Genomic DNA, 19,841 nt, shown 5'->3' with positions numbered 1-19,841 from the left:
CCACAGTATGCGGGATGGTTTCTTAGAACAGTACATTGTGGAACCAACCAGGGAGCAGACTATTTTAGATCTGGTAATGTGTAACGAGTCTGGATTAATTAATGATCTCGTAGTGAAGGATCCTCTTGGGAAGAGTGATCATAGCATGGTAGAATTTCAAATTCAGTTTGAGGGTGAGAAAGCTACTTCTCAAACTAGTGTCCTAAACTTAAATAAAGGTAATTACAAAGGTATGAAGGCAGAGCTGGTTAAAGTGGACTGGGAAAATAGATTAAAGGGTAAGACGGTAGATGAGCAGTGGCAAACATTTAAGGAGATATTTCATAACCCTCAGCAAAAATATATTTCAGTTGGAAAGAAAGACTCTTAAGAGAAGGATTAACCATCCGTGGCTAACTAAGGAAGTAAAGGATGGTATCAAATTGAAAACAAAGGCATACAATGTTGCAAAGAACAGTGGAAGGACAGAGCAGTGGGACATTTTTTGAAACCAGCAAAGAACGACTTAAAAAATGATAACGATAGAGAAAAATAGCTTATGAGAGTAAACTAGCAAGAAATATAAAAACAGACAGGAAGAGCTTCTATAGGTATATAAAAAGGAAGAGAGTAGCTAAAGTAAATATTGGTCCTTTAGAGGTTGAGCCTGGGGAATTAATAATGGGAAACAGAGAAATGGCAGAGACTTTGAACAAATATTTTGTGTAGGTCTTCACGGTAGAAGACATTAAAAGCATCCCAATAATGTATAATCAAAGGGCTATCGGGAGGGAGGAACGTAAAACAATCATTATCACTGAAGAAAAAGTATTCCGCAAACTAATGGGACTAAAAGTGGACATGTCCCCTGGTCCTGATGGTCTGCATCCTAGGATCGTAAAATAAATGGCTGCAGAGATAGTGGATGCATTGGTTGTAATCTACCAAAATTCCATGGATTCTGGAGAGGTCCCAGCCGACTGGAAAACCGCAAATGTAACACCCCTAGTTAAGAAAGGAGGGAGACTGAAAGCAGGAAAGCAGTTAGCCCAACATCTGTCATTGGGAAAATGCTGGCGTGCATTATTAAGGAAATAGTAGCAGAACATTTGGAAAATCATAATGCAGTCAAGCAGAGTCAGCGTGATTTTATGAAAGGAAAATCATGTTTGACAAATTTGCTGGAGTTCTTTGAGGATGTAACGAGCAGGGTAGATAAAGGGGAACCAGTAGATGTCGTGTATTTGGATTTCCAGAAAGCATTCGATAAGGTGCCAGATATAAGGTTACCGCACAAGATAAGAGCTCACGGAGATTGGGGGTAATATATTAGCACGGATAGAGGATTAGCTAACTAACCGAAAGCAGAGAGTCGAGATAAATGGGTCATTTTCAGGTTGACAAACTAACTAGTGGGATGCCACAGGGATCAGTGTTGGGGCCTCAACTGTTTACAATTTACATTAATGATTTAGATGAAGGCACCAAGTGTAATGTAGCCAAATTTGCTGATGATACAAAAATAGTTGGGAAAGCAAGTTGTGAGGAGGCCACAAAGAATCTGCAAAGGGATATGGATAGGCTAAGTAAGTGGTCAAAAATTTGGCAGATGGAGTATAATGTGGGAAAATGTAAGGTTATCCACTTTGGTAGGAAAAATAAAAAAGCAAATTATTTAAATAGGGAGAGATTACAAAATGTGGTGATACAGAGGGATCTGGGGGGTCCTTGTACATGAAACACAAAGTTAGCATGCAGGTACAGCAAGTAATTAGGAACGCAAATGGAATGTTGGCCGTTATTGCAAAGGGGATGGAGTATAAAAGTAGGGAAGTCCTGCTACAACTTTACAGGGCGTGGTAAGACTACACCTGGAGTATTGCATACAGTTTTGGTCTCCTTATTTTAAGGAAGGATATACTTGCACTGGAGGCAGTTCACAGAAGGTTACGAGGTTGATTCCGGAGATGAAGGGGTTGTTATATGAAGAAAGGTTGAGCAGGTTGGGCCTATACTCACTGGAGTTTAGAAGACTTAGAGGTGATCTTATTGAAACGTGTAAGATTCTGAGGGGGCTTGTCAGGATAGATGCAGAGAGATATTTCCCTTCGTGGGGGAATCTAGAACTTGAGGGCATAGTTTCAGAACAAGGGGTCGCCCATTTAAAACTGAGATGAGGAATTTCTTCTCTGGGGATTGTAAATCTGTGGAGGCTTGGTCATTGAATGTATTTAATGGAGATAGACAGATTTTTGAAAGATAAGGGAGTCGAGGGTTATGTGGAGCATGCGGGGAAGTGGAGTTGAGGCCAGGATCAGATCAGCCATGATCTTATTGAATGGCAGAGCAGGCTCGAGGGGACAAATGGCCTACTCCTGCTCCTATTTCTTATGTTCAAATATTCCTAAATACTGGCCTGAATCAACTCTGACAAATAGTCCCAAACACCCCATCACTTTGTCTTTACCAAGTTCAATTGTCTCCCTGTCCCCAGTATGTTAATTTCAAAGTTTTCTGATTCCCATTCTGTTACGGTCTTGCTGCAGCTTATCTGAATGATCTTCCCAAGCTATATGCCCCCAGCTACGACCTTCAGCTCAATCAGCTCTGGATCGCTTCGTCACTGTATGCACTGCTTTATTGGAGGTGGATCTTTCAGACACTATCTGCCTTCCATTTGGGACTATCTCCCAAATTATTTTGTCTTGATGCCTCTCTCTTTAGTCAAAAGCCTGGTGAAAATATAATTTCCACAGTGCCTGCATCTTTCCCCGGCTTTAATCTTTTCCATCTCCTACTGTGCATTCTGTGCCCCGGTAAAGTGTTCTTTGATATGAGGGATGTTTTTTAAATGCATGTTGTTGGGTAAAGGGTATTAACCAAAGTGTACTGTTCCTTTAAGAAATTATGGTTCTTTCCACTCTACTATTTGAGATATTATTCTTGTTATTTTACTGCAGTCACTCACAGCAGTACTATTGATCATGTACATCAAGAAAACAGATTTTCACCGCTTAGTGCTTTTTACCTGCACTGCAATTCACTTCATGAGAGCTTTATCCATTTTTGAAAAGTGTTGGTGAATTTTCACTTTCGTTTGGTCATCTAAATCATTTTCCTTGGTTGATGATTCAAGGTGTGATGACTTCAGTTTTTCTCTGGGCCTGTGCTATCTATGGATTGGCATCCTGCTCCAAGGCCTTTGCTATTGATACTCTTAGTTGAGAGTCAAGAGGCATGCAAGAGTAGCCTGGATACAAGGTTGCTTCTTTTTTTCCCTCTCCTCAAAAGCAGCTTCACGGCCTCCATTTACTGTTTCCCTACATCTTAAGAAATTACCAACATAGGGAATTAAACCTTGTTTCCCCACCTATGGAGTCCAGTACCATCTTCACAGTAACTTTATTAGATAAATGGCCAGATCCACTAGGTCCTTAGCCTCAAGTTTATTAGCCTGAGCTTTAGATAGCTCCAAAAAGTTCCGGACCTAGTTCATGTAAATTTGAATATTACGCAGCAGTAGCGCTTAAAGTCTTATCGCAAAAAATTACACAGAGGGGGAGTAGTATTATTTGGTTCATTGCATCTACATTAGAGACAATCTGATCACTACAAGCTGATCATGGAATGCTCTTTCTTCTTGTCTAACTAACCAGACATACCTAAAAATGAGGTGCCAACCTGGGAAAGCTGCAACGCAGCTAAAAAAACAGAAGCAGCATGTTATAGACAAGGCTAAGCCATTCCACAACCAACGGATCAGATTAAAGCTCTAGTCCTACCACATCCAGTCATGAATGGTGGTGGACCATTAAACAACTAACTGGAGGAGCAGGAGGCTCCATGAATATCCCCATCCTCAATGATGGTGGAGCCCAGCACGAGTGCAAAAATACAAGACTGAAGCATTTGCAACCATCTTCAGCCAGAAGTGCCGAATGGATGATCCATATTGGCCTCCTCTTGAGGTCCCCACCATCACAGAAGCCAGTCTTCAGCCAATTTGATTAATTCCATGGGGTATCAAGAAATGCCTGAGCATACGGCAAAGGCTATAGGCCCCGACAACATCCTGTTGTGCTGAAGACTTGTGCTCCAGAACTAGCCGTGCCTCTAGCCAAACTGTTCCAGTACAGCGACAACACTGGCATCTATCCGACAATGTGGAAAACTGCCTAAGTATGTCCTGTCCACAAAAAGCATAACAAATCCAATTTGGCCAATTACCGCCTCATTGGTTTACTCTCGATCATCAGCAAAGTGATTGAAGGTGTCGTCAGCAGTGCTATCAAATGGCACTTACTCACCAATAACCTGTTCACCGATGCTCAGTTTGGATTCTGCCAGGGTAACTCGGCTCCAGACCTCATTACAGCCTTGGTCCAAACACCAAGGCTCACCACCATCTTCTCAAGGGCAGTTAGGGATGGGCAATAAATGTTGGCCTTGCCAGCGACGCCCACATCCTATGAATGAATTTTTTTTTAAGTGTTCCAACACTCCAGCACTGACAACAGGTCACTGCTTGCTTCTGCAGTCTTTGACCATCAAGTGTAAAAACGATTACAGTGTTTCTCATCTTTCATGTTAAACATATGGATGAAAGAAACCATAGAGGAGGATGTTGATAATTTAATGTGTGTGAGGGTATCACATTGAAAAGTCTTAAGTGACTAAGCTGCTATGATTATAATTGAGTGAAGGGGCCTAATTTTTAGTTATGAGGAGGATAAGCCGCATTCAGTAAATGAGAAATCATAGCAGGTAATACAACTTTTAATGTTTTTGCTGTTATAAATGGTAAATAATTGTTCATCTGTGAAATGTTTTATAATGATTACGTCCATATTGTAATGAATAGGCTTTCTTGAAAATGGATTCTGAGATTGCTAGCAATAACCTAATTGAGTATTTCAAGAAGAACCCTTTGTTCTACGGTAGAATACTGACTGCAGATATATCCTCCGCTCAAATTCAGCCATTGCTAAAGGTAAGTAAATATTTGTATCTAATTTTCTGAATTTTTGAACATTATATTTTCATTTCATTTTTTAAATGTGTGAAACCAAATAATAAAAAATACTGCAGATTCATTGAACAGGCTTTTTTGCAATTATTTATTTTGCATAAAGCACCTGCTGTTTACTTAGCTACAGTATGCACTTGATTCAACCAGTGTTTACTTAACAATTACACTTTGTAGCTTTGAAGGTACACATATGTTAGCAGCAGAATTATGCATCGTGTTTAATGGTATAATTGTGCCCTTATAAAATAGTACTTCAGATAGTGAGCGATGCCACAAGAGATTGTCTGATCTGAAATATATGAAAAAATCTTGTATCACTGCTCTCGTCAATTCTTACAATTACAATTTCCTATGTCCACATTTATGATGTAAATTGCCTATATAAAACTTGTCAGACAGTAATTATTGGTCTGGCAAGTTTACTTAGACAATTTTGATTATAAATGTGAACCTAGGAATTTATCATGGAAAAATTGACAACAAATGTATGCAGGTCTAAAATATATAGATATGTTTACAGACATAAAATATACAAGGCATGTTTGTCTATTAGCAGCAGTTAAAATCCCAGAATATATTTAATAAAAATGAAATTTGACTTAATTCAGTCAATTGCTCGGATAATTTCCTAATGGCATAAACACTCCTATTGTTGTAAAACAGTGCATCCTCTAACTCAACCTGAGCAACACCTTGGAAGATCTGCTAGTAATATATAAAAACATTGCACATGCACACATTTTGTCTGTCACAGTTCGTGTTACACTTTTCTGTATGAACATTCTATTGATGTCAACTTGGCAGAAGTTCATATTTGTAAAAAGTAAGAAATCACAACTGGACAAGTAAAGAATGTACAAATAAGCAATAGCAAGCAGGAGTGAAAACCGGCAATCATGAAGTCCATTTGCAACAGCTGCTAGGTTTTTGTTTAAAAAGGTGAACCAGTCAAATCATTTGAGTTTTTGAATTTTTGTTCACTTCTTGGAAGATAGGTCGGGTTATTGCTAGCCTTCCTTTATATTTTTTTTGAGGAGGTCAGGGGATTTGCTTCGTATCCCTTAAAGCAGGTGAATCAATGAGTGATGGAGGGAGTGTTAAATTTATAATAGCTGAGAATAAAACCACCCAGGAGATCTGCATTTAAGAGAAACTTTTTTTTTGTATAAAGCATCAAAACAAAGCTTGAACTGTTCACTTTTTCTGAAGTGACTGAAAGGAAAAATATGTGTAATATGTAGCACCCGATGTTCTGCAACAAAAGTCAGCAAGTTGAATAAGGGAGCGAATCACAGCTGAAGAGAAAACTTGACTTGAAGCAGACTGTTATATTTTGTCATGTATTCTAAATGGTTACAGTACCTGCATGCATTTATGTTTATGTGAGCAATGGTTGTTTTTGAGCCCTACATAGACATAGTGGCAAATTCTAGAAGGATTACCATTACTCAAGTTTGGAAGGAGATTCTTAAAAAAAAATCTGAATTCAAATCTTTGTTGAACTTTACTTTGGTAACACTCAATACTGTTGCAGACTATTTAGCGGAAAAAGAAATAAGCAAAGCAGTTTTAAAAAAAAAGTTTTATATATTTTTTGATCTTATGTAAACTCAGCCGTAACAGATTGATATTAAAGGTAAAGAGCTGTTCCCTCATATTAAACGCAGATATTTATTTACATATTGTGATATGTAAGGGAACATACTCATTTATTTACCTGCCGTTGTTAAAGAAATGTTTAGGTCAGCAAGTTGACCATTAGGTTTCACTCATAAATCCAGACACATCTATACATTTTGAATGTTGCAAAACACTCCTTTTTATATTTTAATGTATTAAAAGTTTTATTTCACACAGATTTAGCCCATTAATTAGTCGGCCTTGTGGTAACAATTTTAATTAAAATTTCAGGTATCTGAGACCACCTTGCCTCTACATAAGAACATAAGAAATAGGAGCAGGAGTAGGTCATATGGCCCCTCGAGTCTGCTCCGCCATTTAATACGATCATGGCTGATCCGATCATGGACTCGGGTCCCCATAACCCCTTATCATTTAAGAAACTGTCTATTTCTGTCTTAAATTTATTCAATGTCCCAGCTTTCACAGCTCTCTGAGGCAGAAAATTCCAGATTTACAACCCTCTGAGAGAAGGAATTTCTCCTCATCTCTGTTTTAAATGGGCGACCTCTTATTCTAAGATTGTGCGCTCTAGTTCTAGTCTCCCCCATCAGTGGAAACATCCTCTCTGCATCCACCTTGTCAAGCTCCCTCATAATCTTATACATTTCGATAAGATCACCCCTCATTCTTTTGAATTCCAATGAGTAAAGGCCCAACCTACTCAACCTTTCCTCATAAACTCCCATGTCCGGAATCAACCTAGTGAACCTTCCCTGAACTGCCTCCAAAGCAAATATATCCTTTTCGTAAATATGGAAACCAAAACTGCACGCAGTATTCCAGGTGTGGCCTCATCAATACCCTGTATAGCTGTAGCAAGATTTCCCTGCTTTTATACTCCATCCCCTTTGCAATAAAGGCCAAGATTCGATTGGCCTTCCTGATCACTTGCTTTACCTGCATACTATCCTTTTGTGTTTCATGCACAAGTACCCCCAGGTCCTGCCATACTGCAGCACTTTACAATCTTTCTCCATTTCAAAAATAACTTGCTCTTTGATTTTTTTTCTGCCAAAGTGCATGACCTCACACTTTGCAACATTATACTCTATCTGCCACATTTTTGCCCACTCACTCAGCCTGTCTATGTCCTTTTGCAGATTTTTTGTGTCCTCCTCACACATTGTTTTTCCTCCCATATTTGTATCGTCAGCAAACTTGGCTACGTTACACTCAGTCCCTTCTCCTAATCTTAAGTAAAAGTTACACTGGAACATGTTTTTGTTGGAGTTATGACAGATTAAGGGCAGAATATTTCAGTCATACCCTAGTGAAGTAAAATTTTAACCTTGTGTTTCCCTCATGAGCTGCTTGCATTTGTGTGTGTGGACGTACTCTTAACGTTGTATTCTGTTTCTTGCTCAGTTACTTTCCTTTCCCACTTTGGTGCTTCCTTCAGGTGTCTCTGATTTAACTGACCACATGTTATTCCACACTCCCAGTTCTCAATTACTAATGAATAATTATTGTGCCATTTTGTGGATTTAAATTTCTCTCTTCAGGCTAATTGTTCTTAAAATGTTGAATGTGAACCAAATTATCACCCTCAGTTTCTGAGGTTGAGCAATTGGATAATAATTCCTTCTGATTGCCACACATAGTTCTGACTTTGGTATCAATAGATCCCACTTTTTGAGATAAGCATCCTAATTCTTCATGATGTGTAAGATCAGTCTTTTTTTTCCTACTGTGAGTGGTTATGTTATTGGACTAGTAAGCCAGAGGCTTGAACATGAGTTCAAATCCCACCCCTGTAGCTGGTGAAATTTACATTCAGTTAAATAAATCTGGAATTAAATTTTAAAAAGCTCATATCAGTAATGGTGACCATGAAACTACCGGATTGTTGTTAAAAACCCATCTGGTTCACTAAGGTCCTTTGGGGAAGAAAATCTGCTGTTCTTGCCCAGTCTGGCCTATATGTGACTCCAGACCCATAACAATGTGGTTGACTCTTAAACTACCCTCTGAAATGGCCTAGCAAGTCACTAAGTTGTACCAAACCGCTATAACAAAGTCATCACTGTTGGAGTACCTTCACCACACGGACTGCAGCAGTTCAAGAAGGCGGCTCACTGCTACCTTCTCTAGGGCAATTCGGGATGAACAATAAATGCTGGCCTTGCCAGCGACGTTCACATCCCGTGAACGAATTTTTAAAAAAGTAATTTTGTTATTACTTACAACCAGTGCTGGTTGATTATTTTTTTCAGAAACCATCTGCAGAGATTGAAGAAATGTTGAATAAAGTAAATCAAGCAGAATTCAGGTAAGTACAAAATTTGTGTGTTTATCCAGATTTGCAGACCCACATTACACATTTTAACAATAATGAATATTTTAATGCTCCCTCAGCCTTGGACTTATGACCATTAAAGTTAAAAGTAGATGGACATTTGGGTTAATAGAGTAAATATAAATTGGAGATTTTTTTTCAGTAATGTATATTTTTCAATTCCTTCACTCGCCGAGTTAAGCACGAACTGCAAGCAGCCTGTTCCTAGCCTTTAATCTTTCCTGCTCTCGCGTCAGCTGTTTGAAGCCTTGTCAGATTGCCACAGTGATAACTCTCCCTAACCCCCTTGATTGTGGGGAAGTGCTGCTGCTGGGCACCTCCCTAGGTTGGCATAGAACTGACAACTCAGTTATACAGCAGATTATGGGGTGAACCAGTGTTCCAGCTACACGTGGCAGCCCTAGTGAGTTGCACTACCACAGCTTTCCTTTAAACTTAACGGTACGGATGACGGTGAACTCTCCCAGTTCGTCGTCATTCCACCATCGAAACTGACCGCAACATCGGGATTTGGCATGCGCACAGGTACATGCGGATATGCTAAAGTTGCAGTTTGTCATTCACGGCCCCAACACAGGCTGCATTGTGGCCTCCCCCCATCAACCACACACAGAGCCAGCAATCAGTGTAATCACTCAAATCGGGGAAACCGATGAAAACTTTGGCTCTTCCATAGTAATTACACTGTTAAATTCCCCACTAAAATTTAGACCCAAAGGGATTAGGTGTAATTGAGATTTTAACAGCATATTGACTGCTAAACAATGGTTATGGGCCTAAAAAAATAATTTTAATTTTGTGCAGTGTGAAATTTATCCATTTTAATTTTTAAAAAATGTAATAAACTTTTAAAATATATATATTAAGTTTGTTCATCTTTATTTCAGCTTTGCCTTTTTACCATGTGAGAGCCCCAATCTTTGTTTTGCTCTCTTTAACATTGTGAAAAAGTTAGAATTTTAAGAGCATACCCACTTTCTGGTTCGCTGTCTGAGAATTCTGCGTTTTGATTGGCTGCTTAGACAGCTTGTTGCCGTCACAACAGCTCCCACAAGGGGATCCCCACTAAACTCCATTAATTTGAATTGAACGTCAGAAAACCCAAAGTTCTCGACGCAGATATCGCAAGAACTTTGTGCGAAGCTTACTTCGAGGCCAGTGGCCAATGCCTTCGCTTTGCTGCGCAACGCAATTCGAGGCCAATGTGCACAAAAATCAGACATCTGATTTGGCCGTAAATATATTTAATCAGAAGGCTGCTGGTTTGAAGCTAGGTATCATTGTGTCCGCGTAGCTCAGTGATTAAAAATCACTGCTCTGTCCACTAATGAACCATGCAGATCAGGAATGGCCCAGGTTCATTGTCTATTCCATTCTGAGTCTGGTAAGGTGGTCGTAGGGGTGTTGCAAATGGCTTCAGCATTTCTAAACTAAATGGAGAAAATCAGTCCGGGTACCTCCCCCAGTCGCTATCAAGTAGGCCCTGCTGGAGAATTTGCTAATGAGCTCAACTGTTAGCCCTGCCTTGCCAGCTGAATAACATGCTGATGCTCACTGTTACGTATGAAGAATAATCAGTTGGGTGAGGTACTGCAATGCGGTCTGTACCCACGAAAACATACCCCATGAGATGTATGTTCAAGTGAGGAGGGTGAGAAAATTTAACAAAATAAAAATAAAGCTCTGACTCTTCTCTTGTTGAATATTGAGCCAAAAGCAAAATTGCAATGACATCCAGAACTTGCCCATTGGTATAGCTAAGTGAGATGCATTTGGGAAATGGTTTTATGAAAACTGTTACTTCTCTGGGAGACATTGAATAGCCAGACTAAATGTATTACGGCCAAAACAAGACCATCTAATTTTGTTGTACAATTAGTTTGTTTTCTTTTTCAGTACAAAAGAATGTGTTCTCGGCCCTATCTTGAAAAATAAACCTGATGATTTGAAGAATAAACCTGATGATTTGAACAATAAACCTGATGATTTGAAGAATAAACCTGATGATTTGAAGAAGTGCCTGACATCAGAAAGAGGGAGAAAAAGCTCTGAAAGTAGTGAAAGTTCTGATGAAAGCAGTGCAACAACAGAGTTAGAAAGCTTTGAGACAATACAGCGTAGAAGCCGGGAAAGAGCAGAATGGCGAAGCCGTGAAAGAGCACAGCGGAGAAATCGTGATATAATACAGCGGCGACGTCGCGTGAGGAGAGTGCGGAGGCGTAGCCGTGTGAGAGGAGTGCTGAGGGGTAGCCGTGGGAGAGGAAGGCGACAGGGTAGCCGTTGGAGTGGAAGACGATGGGCTAGTCGGGAGAGAGGGGAGCGCAGAGCCAGTCGCGAGAGAGGGGAGCGCAGGGCCAGCCGGGAGAGAGGGGGGCGGAGGGGCAGCAGCGAGAGGAGGGAGCGGAGTGCCAGCAGCGAGAAGGGGGAACGGAGGGGCAGCAGGGAGAGGGGGGAGCGGAGTGCCAGCCGTGAGAGAGGGGGACGGAGGGGCAGCAGGGAGAGGGGGGAGCGCAGGGCCAGCCGTGAGAGGCGGGAGCGGAGTGCCAGCAGCGAGAGGGGGGAGTGGAGGGGCCGCGGCAAGAGAGGGATAAGGGGATCCAGCTGTGAGAGAGGGATAAGGGGATCCAGCAGTGAGAGAGGGGTAAGGGGATCCAGCAGTGAGAGAGGGGTAAGGGGATCCAGCAGCGAGAGAGGGGTAAGGGGATCCAGCAGTGAGAGAGGAGTAAGAGGATCCAGCAACGAGAGAAGGGTAAGGGGATCCAGCAGCGGGAGAGGGGCAAGGGGATCCAGCAGCGAGAGAGATGCAAGGGGATCCAGCAGCGAGAGAGATGCAAGGGGATCCAGCAGCGAGAGAGATGCAAGGGGATCCAGCAGCGAGAGAAGGGTAAGGGGGTCCAGCAGCGAGAGAGATGCAAGGGGATCCAGCAGCGAGAGAGGGGCAAGGAGATCCAGCAGCGAGAGAGGGGCAAGGGGATCCAGCAGCGAGAGAGGGGCAAGGGGATCCAGCAGCGAGAGAGGGGCAAGGGGATCCAGCAGCGAGAGAGGGGCAAGGGGATCCAGCAGCGAGAGAGGGGCAAGGGGATCCAGCAGCGAGAGAGGGGCAAGGGGATCCAGCAGCGACAGAGGGGTAAGGGGATCCAGCAGCGACAGAGGGAAGTGGGAAGCCAGCGGTGAGAGAAGAGAGCGGGGAGGCAGGAGCGAGAGAAGGGAGCGAGGAGCCAGCAGTGAGAGGCGGGAGCGGGGAGCCAGCACTGAGAGGCGGGAGTGGGGAGCCATGGCCGAGAGAGGGGAGCGGGGAGCCATGGGCGAGAGAGGGGAGCGGGGAGCCATGGGCGAGAGAGGGGAGCGGGGAGCCATGGGCGAAGGAGGGACGTGGGGAGGCATCGGCGAGGGAGGGGCGTGGGGAGCCATTGGCGAGGGAGGGGCGTGGGGAGCCGTCGGGAGAGGGGAGTGGGGAGCCATCGGCGGGAGAGGGGCATGGGGAGCCATCGGCGGGAGAGGGGCGTGGGGAGCCGTCGGCGGGAGAGGGGAGTGGGGAGCCGTCGGCGGGAGAGGGCCATGGGGAGCCGTCAGCGGGAGAGGGGCGTGGGGAGCCGTCGGCAGGAGAGGGGAGTGGGGAGCCGTCGGCGGGAGAGGGGAGTGGGGAGCCGTCGGCGGGAGAGGGGAGTGGGGAGTCCTCAGCGAGGGAGGGGCGTGGGGCGCCGTCGGCGGGAGAGGGGCGTGGGGAGCCGTCGGCGGGAGAGGGGCGTGGGGAGCCGTCGGCGGGAGAGGGGAGTGGGGAGCAGTCGGCGGGAGAGGGGAGTGGGGAGCCGTCAGCGGGAGAGGGGAGTGGGGAGCCGTCAGCGGGAGAGGAGCGTGGGGAGCCGTCGGCGGGAGAGGGGCGTGGGGAGCCGTCGGCGGGAGAGGGGCGTGGGGAGCCTTCGGCGGGAGAGGGGAGCGGGGAGCCAGCAGTGAGAGAGGGGAGCGGGGAGCCAGCAGTGAGAGAGGGGAGCGGGGAGCCAGCAGTGAGAGAGGGGAGCGGGGAGCCAGCAGTGAGAGAGGGGAGCGGGGAAGGTCTGAGAGCAGGGGGAGAGAGTGGAAATTCTATGAAAATGCAGAGTGTGCAGAGTGGGATAACTTTGAAAGCTGTATTTCAGAGAACAATAAGGAGACTGAAATAAACACTGATGTAGAAATGAAATCAGAGGAGCTTCTAGAGAAGACGACTATTCCATTTTTGGAGAGTGATTCAGAACTTGGTCTGATGGAAAATTATGAATCTGGCGATGAGGCTAATCTAAAGGATATGCAGAATGAAGCCAATGATAAAATGGAAGAATCAGATAATCGAGCTGATGTAGAAAAGAATCCACAAGAGACAGTATCTGCAAAGGTAAAAGATGCTGAGCTATTTTCTTTAAATTACATTTTGGTTTTCACTCCATACTACAGCTATGCTTCATATTTTGTTTGCGAGAAATTACTGATGTGCAGGAGGAAGTGAAAGGTTCAACGGAACATACTCTAAAGAGTATGTTGATGTCCAGACATTACGTTTTAAATACCTACTAATCAGCAGAAATAGACCAAAAAGAATTTGAACATAAGAACATAAGAAATAGGAGCAGGAGTAATAATTCTCCTCAAATTGTCTCTAAACCTCCTACCACTTATTTTAAATCTATGCCCCATGGTTATTGACCCCTCTGCTAAGGGAAATAGGTCCTCCCTATCCACTCTAGAGAGGGATATAATTTATATAGAGAGACAAATTCTATAAGATAAACCTTTTGGGGGAAATGTGTTGAACACCATAAGCCCTTACCAAGAAATGGATCCTATAACACCTACCTTTGATGCCTTGCATCGTTGTATTACTTCTTAAAATATGAAGCCCATTATGACCGAATTACTTAGTGGAGGATAGTTCTTGCTACAAGAATTTTGAAGCTTAATTCCTTATATATTTTAGAATCCAATTTGCCTAACTCTCTGTTCTTGACTGTGCCTCGAGTAAGCAGTAGCCCAACTCCATTGCTGTGGAGTAAGAGCTTTGCACATCACATACATAAAGAGGAGTGGGAGAAGATGTGTTCTGTGATGTACTCTTTCTATAAACAGTAGATTTTCTGAGACATTTGAAGTTATCAGAATAGACCTACTACCAGCATCTTGACTCTCGCCTTTGGAGACTGACTATAGCACAAATTCGAGAATGCTAACACTTTTTGGAATTGCCTGATTGAACTCTATTGTGGTACAATCCTTAAAAGGATTTATAATTATGACCTTATCACTCAGCCAAGATTGTTTTGTGGGCTGTCTGGCAATATTTTCCTGAACCTCTACACAGGACATTGATTCATGTGTCCTTCATATTTCCAAGAGGTATTCTCTGGTGCCAGGCGAGCTCTTTGCAGGCTGCCTTGGTTCAAAAACTTTTGTCATTTGGAGTGAATTATATATTTGCTGTTATTTAATGACATGAAATTCCTACGGTTATTGCGGAATATTTTTCCAGGAATGTCAGGTCGTCATGACGATGTATCTGATTATATCTAATGTACTCACTGAATGATCTGGATTGGCATGTGTGGGGGAGAATGAAGGAAGTCCCTATTATCTTTCCTTCCATCTGATAGTCCCTCTCCCCTCCTATTCTGGAACTGCTCTGATCTTTTCCTTAGTACACAATAGGTTATAACACAGTGGCAATTGTTTCTGGCTGCAAGTATAATGCAAGTGTGTGAAATAAGGCACAAAAATGTCAACACTGGATTTCACTTTATACATTTATCTACTATTGTACACAAATGCAATTTTTTTTCATTTGTGTAACTATGATGCACTACTTTATCTACTGGCAAATTATTGAAAATAATGGGCTCAATTTTCCCGTGATTTGCGCCGTTTTTTTGGAGGCTGCACTTTTTGGCCTAAGTTGAAAAAACACAATTTCCCCAATCAATTTGCACCAACGGAACTCAGTTAGTTACGATTTTTTTAGGTCAGTTTTTTTTTTCAGTCAAGGGGGGCATAACCAGCCACCTACTCCAATTCTGGCCATTTAGGGAAGTTTGGCCAGCTGAGAGTTACTCCAGTTCTACTTAGGCCAGCGTATGTGGCCTCTCCAGAAAAACCTTCTGGAAAGTTAAGGAAATCGGCGCAGCAGATGCCTGGACACGCTAAAAGAATTGAAAAATACATAGCAGCAACTTACCTCCAACCCCGCCCAAAAGCTGTCCGGTCCCATTCTCGCTCCCCGGTTCACACACTCTCTCTCTCTCTCTCTCTCTCTCTCTCTCTCTCTCAAACACACACACACACACACAAAATCCGGGGACTGAAAATGGGACCGGACCGGGAGAATGGGGACTGAGAATAGGACTGCACCGGCAAGCACTTCGGGCGCGTTTGGAGATAGGTTGCTGCTATGTGCTTTTCAATTATTTTAATGTGTTGGGAGCTGGCTGTATGCTTCACTTTTCTGCCTCAGCTCGCATTGTGTCCCTGGTTACCATGGCAGCCTGATCTTTTTGACGCAGATCAAGGCTCCACCCCCAAAAGTAAAGGTTGTGTTACGCCTCGGCAAAATGAAGAAATCCAACGGGGAAAGTTAGAGATTTTTTTTGTCATACGCCAAAAAATCGGGGGTAACTCTTCAAGTATGTCAAAAAAATGCTTTGGGGAAAATTAAGCCCATTGTTTTGTAAGTTCCTCTAACTTGTATATCTCAGCACCTGCGAATCAATAAACTGTGGGAGGGGGCAGAATGCTTGGTTAACCACTAAGAATGATTCAAACATTAATTTCATAACTGAACATTTTTGTGAAGATAATTAGGTGAAAATCAATAACTGTAAACTTTAAAAGCATATTGTACCCATGTTGCTGTGTGGTCTGAGCAGTGTGTTGGCTGCTAGCGACGCTGTGCGGAGTGAGTTCTGTGCTGCACTTGGAGTACCATATGGATTCAGCAGAGCATTGCATCGTGACAGCAGTCCTTCTTACTATCTGACATTTTCTTTGATCCTAGATTATTGAAAAAGAGGAGCCTGGACAAGTAGTTTACATCAGTGACATGGACCCGGACAGATGTACAGAAAATGATTTAATCCACCTTGCTGAGCTCTTTGGGAAGATTACTAACATCTTGCTAATCAAAGCGAAGGGTGAGGTAAGCACAAGCACTGGCTAAACTGGGATCACTTTGAATTACATCAGTGTGCGGAAGTGTAATATCCATTCATTCACATATCCGGTTAAGCCCAGGTTATTAAGGAAGAGAATTGCAGAAACAATACCCCATTTAGACATTTTTGGAAACTAGGTAATACAGTGAGCTAGTAGCTTACCATCCAATATCTGGCTAATTGTAGTGAACCATGAGGTCAAAACAGCAATCTTTGTCACTGTATTGGCTTACTGGGCATATCATGTGCCCTCGCAAAATTTCATTGATTTGGGAAAGTGTAAGACCATGGCCTAAGCTTTAAACGACTAAACAGTTTTATTATAAATAAATTAACTGCAGTAAAGGTTGTCACAAATTTACTGTAATATACAGAACTTGTCTACTCCTTGAACTTAAAAAAAAAAGAGCAACCAGAGAAACCCTGCATTAATAGTCACAGTAAACCTGGCCCTCATAATGTCGTTTAGACTTCGGCAAAGCCCTCTCTGTATGTCTGTGTCTGTCTATGCCTCCCACTCTCTCTCTCAGTTTCAGAAGGATTGATGAATTAGGGGAAGTCTGCCTGCGATGTATGTTCAAACTCATTCAAAGGTTAGCCAAGAACAAAGGACATTCAATATATATATCTCATTGTTGCATCAGGCTAACAAACATTCACATGATGTTAAGCTGATTATAGCTCTGATGCTGAGACTCTCCAGTGTCATGTGATTATAACAGTCCCTTTCAAATCATAAATGGAAACAAATAAATGAAAATACAAATTTAGCATGTTGTCTCTGTTCCTAGGTAGCTGTGTATCAAATAGACTAGGTTATTTGACAGATTAAACAAAAAATTCTACTCCGTGAACTAAATGCTCTATTTTGTCACATGTACTTTGTGTGTAAATTAACCTTGGGCTTTCTTAATCCAGCTCCGAGCACAAAACTGCCCATGGGAAGCAGTTGTCATGAGATTGTCATAAGGATGTTTGTGTCAGAAATAGACCAATGTTCACAGTTACAGTGGAGATTACACTTCTCAGGTTAGGATTTTTTGAGCAAGTAGAAGGGGCTTTGCTGAACGATAACAAATGCTTGACTTTGACAGTGGGTCGCTAGAAGGGGAAAATAATTTAATTTACCAGAATTGATATGTTTTGCCTTGATGTGCACAACTTTTGATAATTGACAATATTAGAAACACAAGTCTGCGACTCTTCCTCTCATGCTGTGTAAAAGGTATGTCCTTTCTAGATACAGGCTGGACCTCTGTGGTCCGGCACCTTCAGGACCTGACCGGTGCCGAAACAGTGAATTTTCCGAACCACAGGAGGTCAAACCTAGCCTAGGCTTACCGATACCTGTAGACAGCGCCCGGGATCCTGAACGCCGCCTTCACACTGTGGCTCAGGCTGCAAAACTCGGGCCTCGTTCTCTCCATGTAGAAATTTTACAGCCACATTTATTGATTAGCATGCTGGTTTGGTGCTTTTTAAAAAAAATAAACCCTCCTCTGCCTCGGGCCCAGCTTAGGCGCCTCAGTCAGCCGCCTGCCTTTCCCTTTCCTTGCCCGGCCTGGTTACCTCACAGAACACGGAGTGCAAGAAATCGGGACTAAGTCCGAACCACGGATGTTTCCGGACCAGAGAGGTTCAAACTGTATGATTTCTTTCTCCATTGTTTCATCAGACCATTCATTTGCAGTTTCTTACATTAGCGACTTTTTCACTTTTCAGTCTACTCTGTTTATTTTTCCTGAAGAAATGAGATGTCACCACTGAACAATATGCAAATTGCCACGTTGGCCCTCGACAGCCATTTTCAGTGCATGCTGTGCTGCTTATGATGTTTTCACATGCTATCCCTCAATTACACCATGAGAATCAAAGGGCCATCTGAAGTGCAAAGCCACCTTGGCTTACCATTCAGGTTATGTCCACTGAACTTCAAAATAAGCTGCAGGTTTGGGCATTGCATTATTTACCGAGGTTTAGTCCTCAGTTGCCTGCTGCTACAATGCAGGGTAATATTCCAGTGAAATAAACAAACCAGTTAAAATCTTGAAGTAGCCATTATTTTTACCTCTTCTACCTTGGTATCACAAATGCTGATGACAACTATAGGCACTGGCCTAGACTCAGTCTAGCACTGATAGCTATTCTGACTTTTTGAGCAGATTGTTTCATTTTCAAACTTGAAACAAACTTCTACACAAACACAACTTATTCCCATCATCATCTTATAAACCTTGATTAAATCACACGTCCTATAAACCTACAATCTAGAATTGACTGATTTATATTGCTTGAATTATATTGTTATCTAGACTTGGCTATGCTAGATGTTAAAAGCCTTCAACATTTTTACAGATATCTACTTACATTTAATGTGTGTTTTTTAAGGGATATGTGGAGATGTCCCACAGTGCAGAAGCTGACGCCATGGTGAAGTTTTACCAAACAAAGCCATCTGTTATTAAAGGGAACGTCATCAGAGTGGAATTGTGCCAGAAATACAAGAGACTGAACTTGACGGTATTTTACATACATTTTTATACACATGTGCGACAGTCAAGTCACCCTAAATTACATAAAACTCTTTCATGCATGATGTTAATAACAGGTGTAAAATTGTGAACTGAAAATACTTCCCAACCAAAACAGGTGACTTAAGAATGGGAGACAGTGCTATAGCTTGGTCTGGTAAAGTAAAAATGACTAACCATCCTAGGACTTGGCCAGGCAGAGTAAGAATGATGGGCAATATTGAGGATTATCCACTCAAAACTTGCAAGTAGGCAAGTAATGTATTGTGTGTGTTATGAGAAGAACAAGTTTTTCTAGACTGTCAGCCAGGCAAAAATGGAGAACTCTGTGAACCCAATCACCCTGTTAACCTGGATGGAGAACTACAGGGAGTAGTTTTTTAAAAATTTGTTCATGGGATGTGGGTGTCTCTGGCAAGTCCAGCATTTATTGCCTATCCCTAATTGCCCTTGAGAAGGTGGTGGATAGCCACCGCCTTGAACCGCTGCAGTCTGTAGGATTTTTATTTATTCACAGGATGCCAGCATTTATTGGCAGCATCCCTAATTGCCCTTAACTGGGTGGCTTGCCATTTCAGAGGGCAGTTAGGAGCCAACCACAATGCTGTGGGTCTGGAGTCACATGTAGGCCAGACCAGAAAAAACACAGATTTCCTTCCCTAAAGGACATTAGTGAACCAGATGTGTTTTTACGACAGTCCGGTAGTTTCATGGTCACCATTACTGATACTAGCTTGTTATTCCAGATTAATATATTAACTGAATTTAAATTCCCCATATGCCATGCTGGGATTTGAACTCCAGGCCTCTGGATTACTAGTCCAGTAACATCACAACCATGCTACCGTCCCCGGGTGAAGGTACTCCCAGAGTGCTGTTAGGGAGGGAGTTCCAGGATTTTGACCCAGCGACAATGAAGGAACAGCAATATATTGATATATTTCCAAGTCAGGATGGTATGTAACTTGGAGAAGAACTTGCAGGTGATGGTGTTCCCATGCACCTGCTGCCCTTGTCCTTCCAGGCAGTAGAGGTCACAGGTTTGGGAGGTGCTGCTGAAGAAGCCTTGGCGAATTGTTGCAGTGCATCTTATAGATGGTACACATTTCAACCACGGTGTGCCAGTGATGGGGGGAGTGAATGTTAAGGTG

General features: G+C 42.8%; 2 protein-coding genes across 2 annotated transcripts in view; both read left to right on the top strand.

Annotated features, from left to right (window-relative positions):
- Positions 1-13,133, top strand: part of LOC139262457 (matrin-3-like) — a 64,721-nt gene extending 51,588 nt beyond the window's left edge. The window contains exons 8-11 of the mRNA XM_070877643.1: positions 4,841-4,969; positions 8,905-8,960; positions 10,884-11,455; positions 13,126-13,133. Of these exons, the coding sequence (XP_070733744.1) occupies positions 4,841-4,969; positions 8,905-8,960; positions 10,884-11,455; positions 13,126-13,133 (765 nt within the window). The remainder of the gene's footprint in view (positions 1-4,840; positions 4,970-8,904; positions 8,961-10,883; positions 11,456-13,125) is intronic.
- Positions 13,040-19,841, top strand: part of LOC139262088 (uncharacterized) — a 28,693-nt gene continuing 21,891 nt past the window's right edge. The window contains exons 1-3 of the mRNA XM_070877240.1: positions 13,040-13,359; positions 16,003-16,143; positions 18,548-18,679. Of these exons, the coding sequence (XP_070733341.1) occupies positions 13,162-13,359; positions 16,003-16,143; positions 18,548-18,679 (471 nt within the window). The 5' untranslated portion in view covers positions 13,040-13,161. The remainder of the gene's footprint in view (positions 13,360-16,002; positions 16,144-18,547; positions 18,680-19,841) is intronic.

This window comes from Pristiophorus japonicus, chromosome 4 (genome assembly GCF_044704955.1).
Source record: "Pristiophorus japonicus isolate sPriJap1 chromosome 4, sPriJap1.hap1, whole genome shotgun sequence".
Classification (NCBI taxonomy): domain Eukaryota; kingdom Metazoa; phylum Chordata; class Chondrichthyes; family Pristiophoridae; genus Pristiophorus; species Pristiophorus japonicus.
The sequence above is the reverse complement of the archived record's forward strand: the minus strand, read 5'-3'. Positions and strand labels throughout refer to the sequence as shown.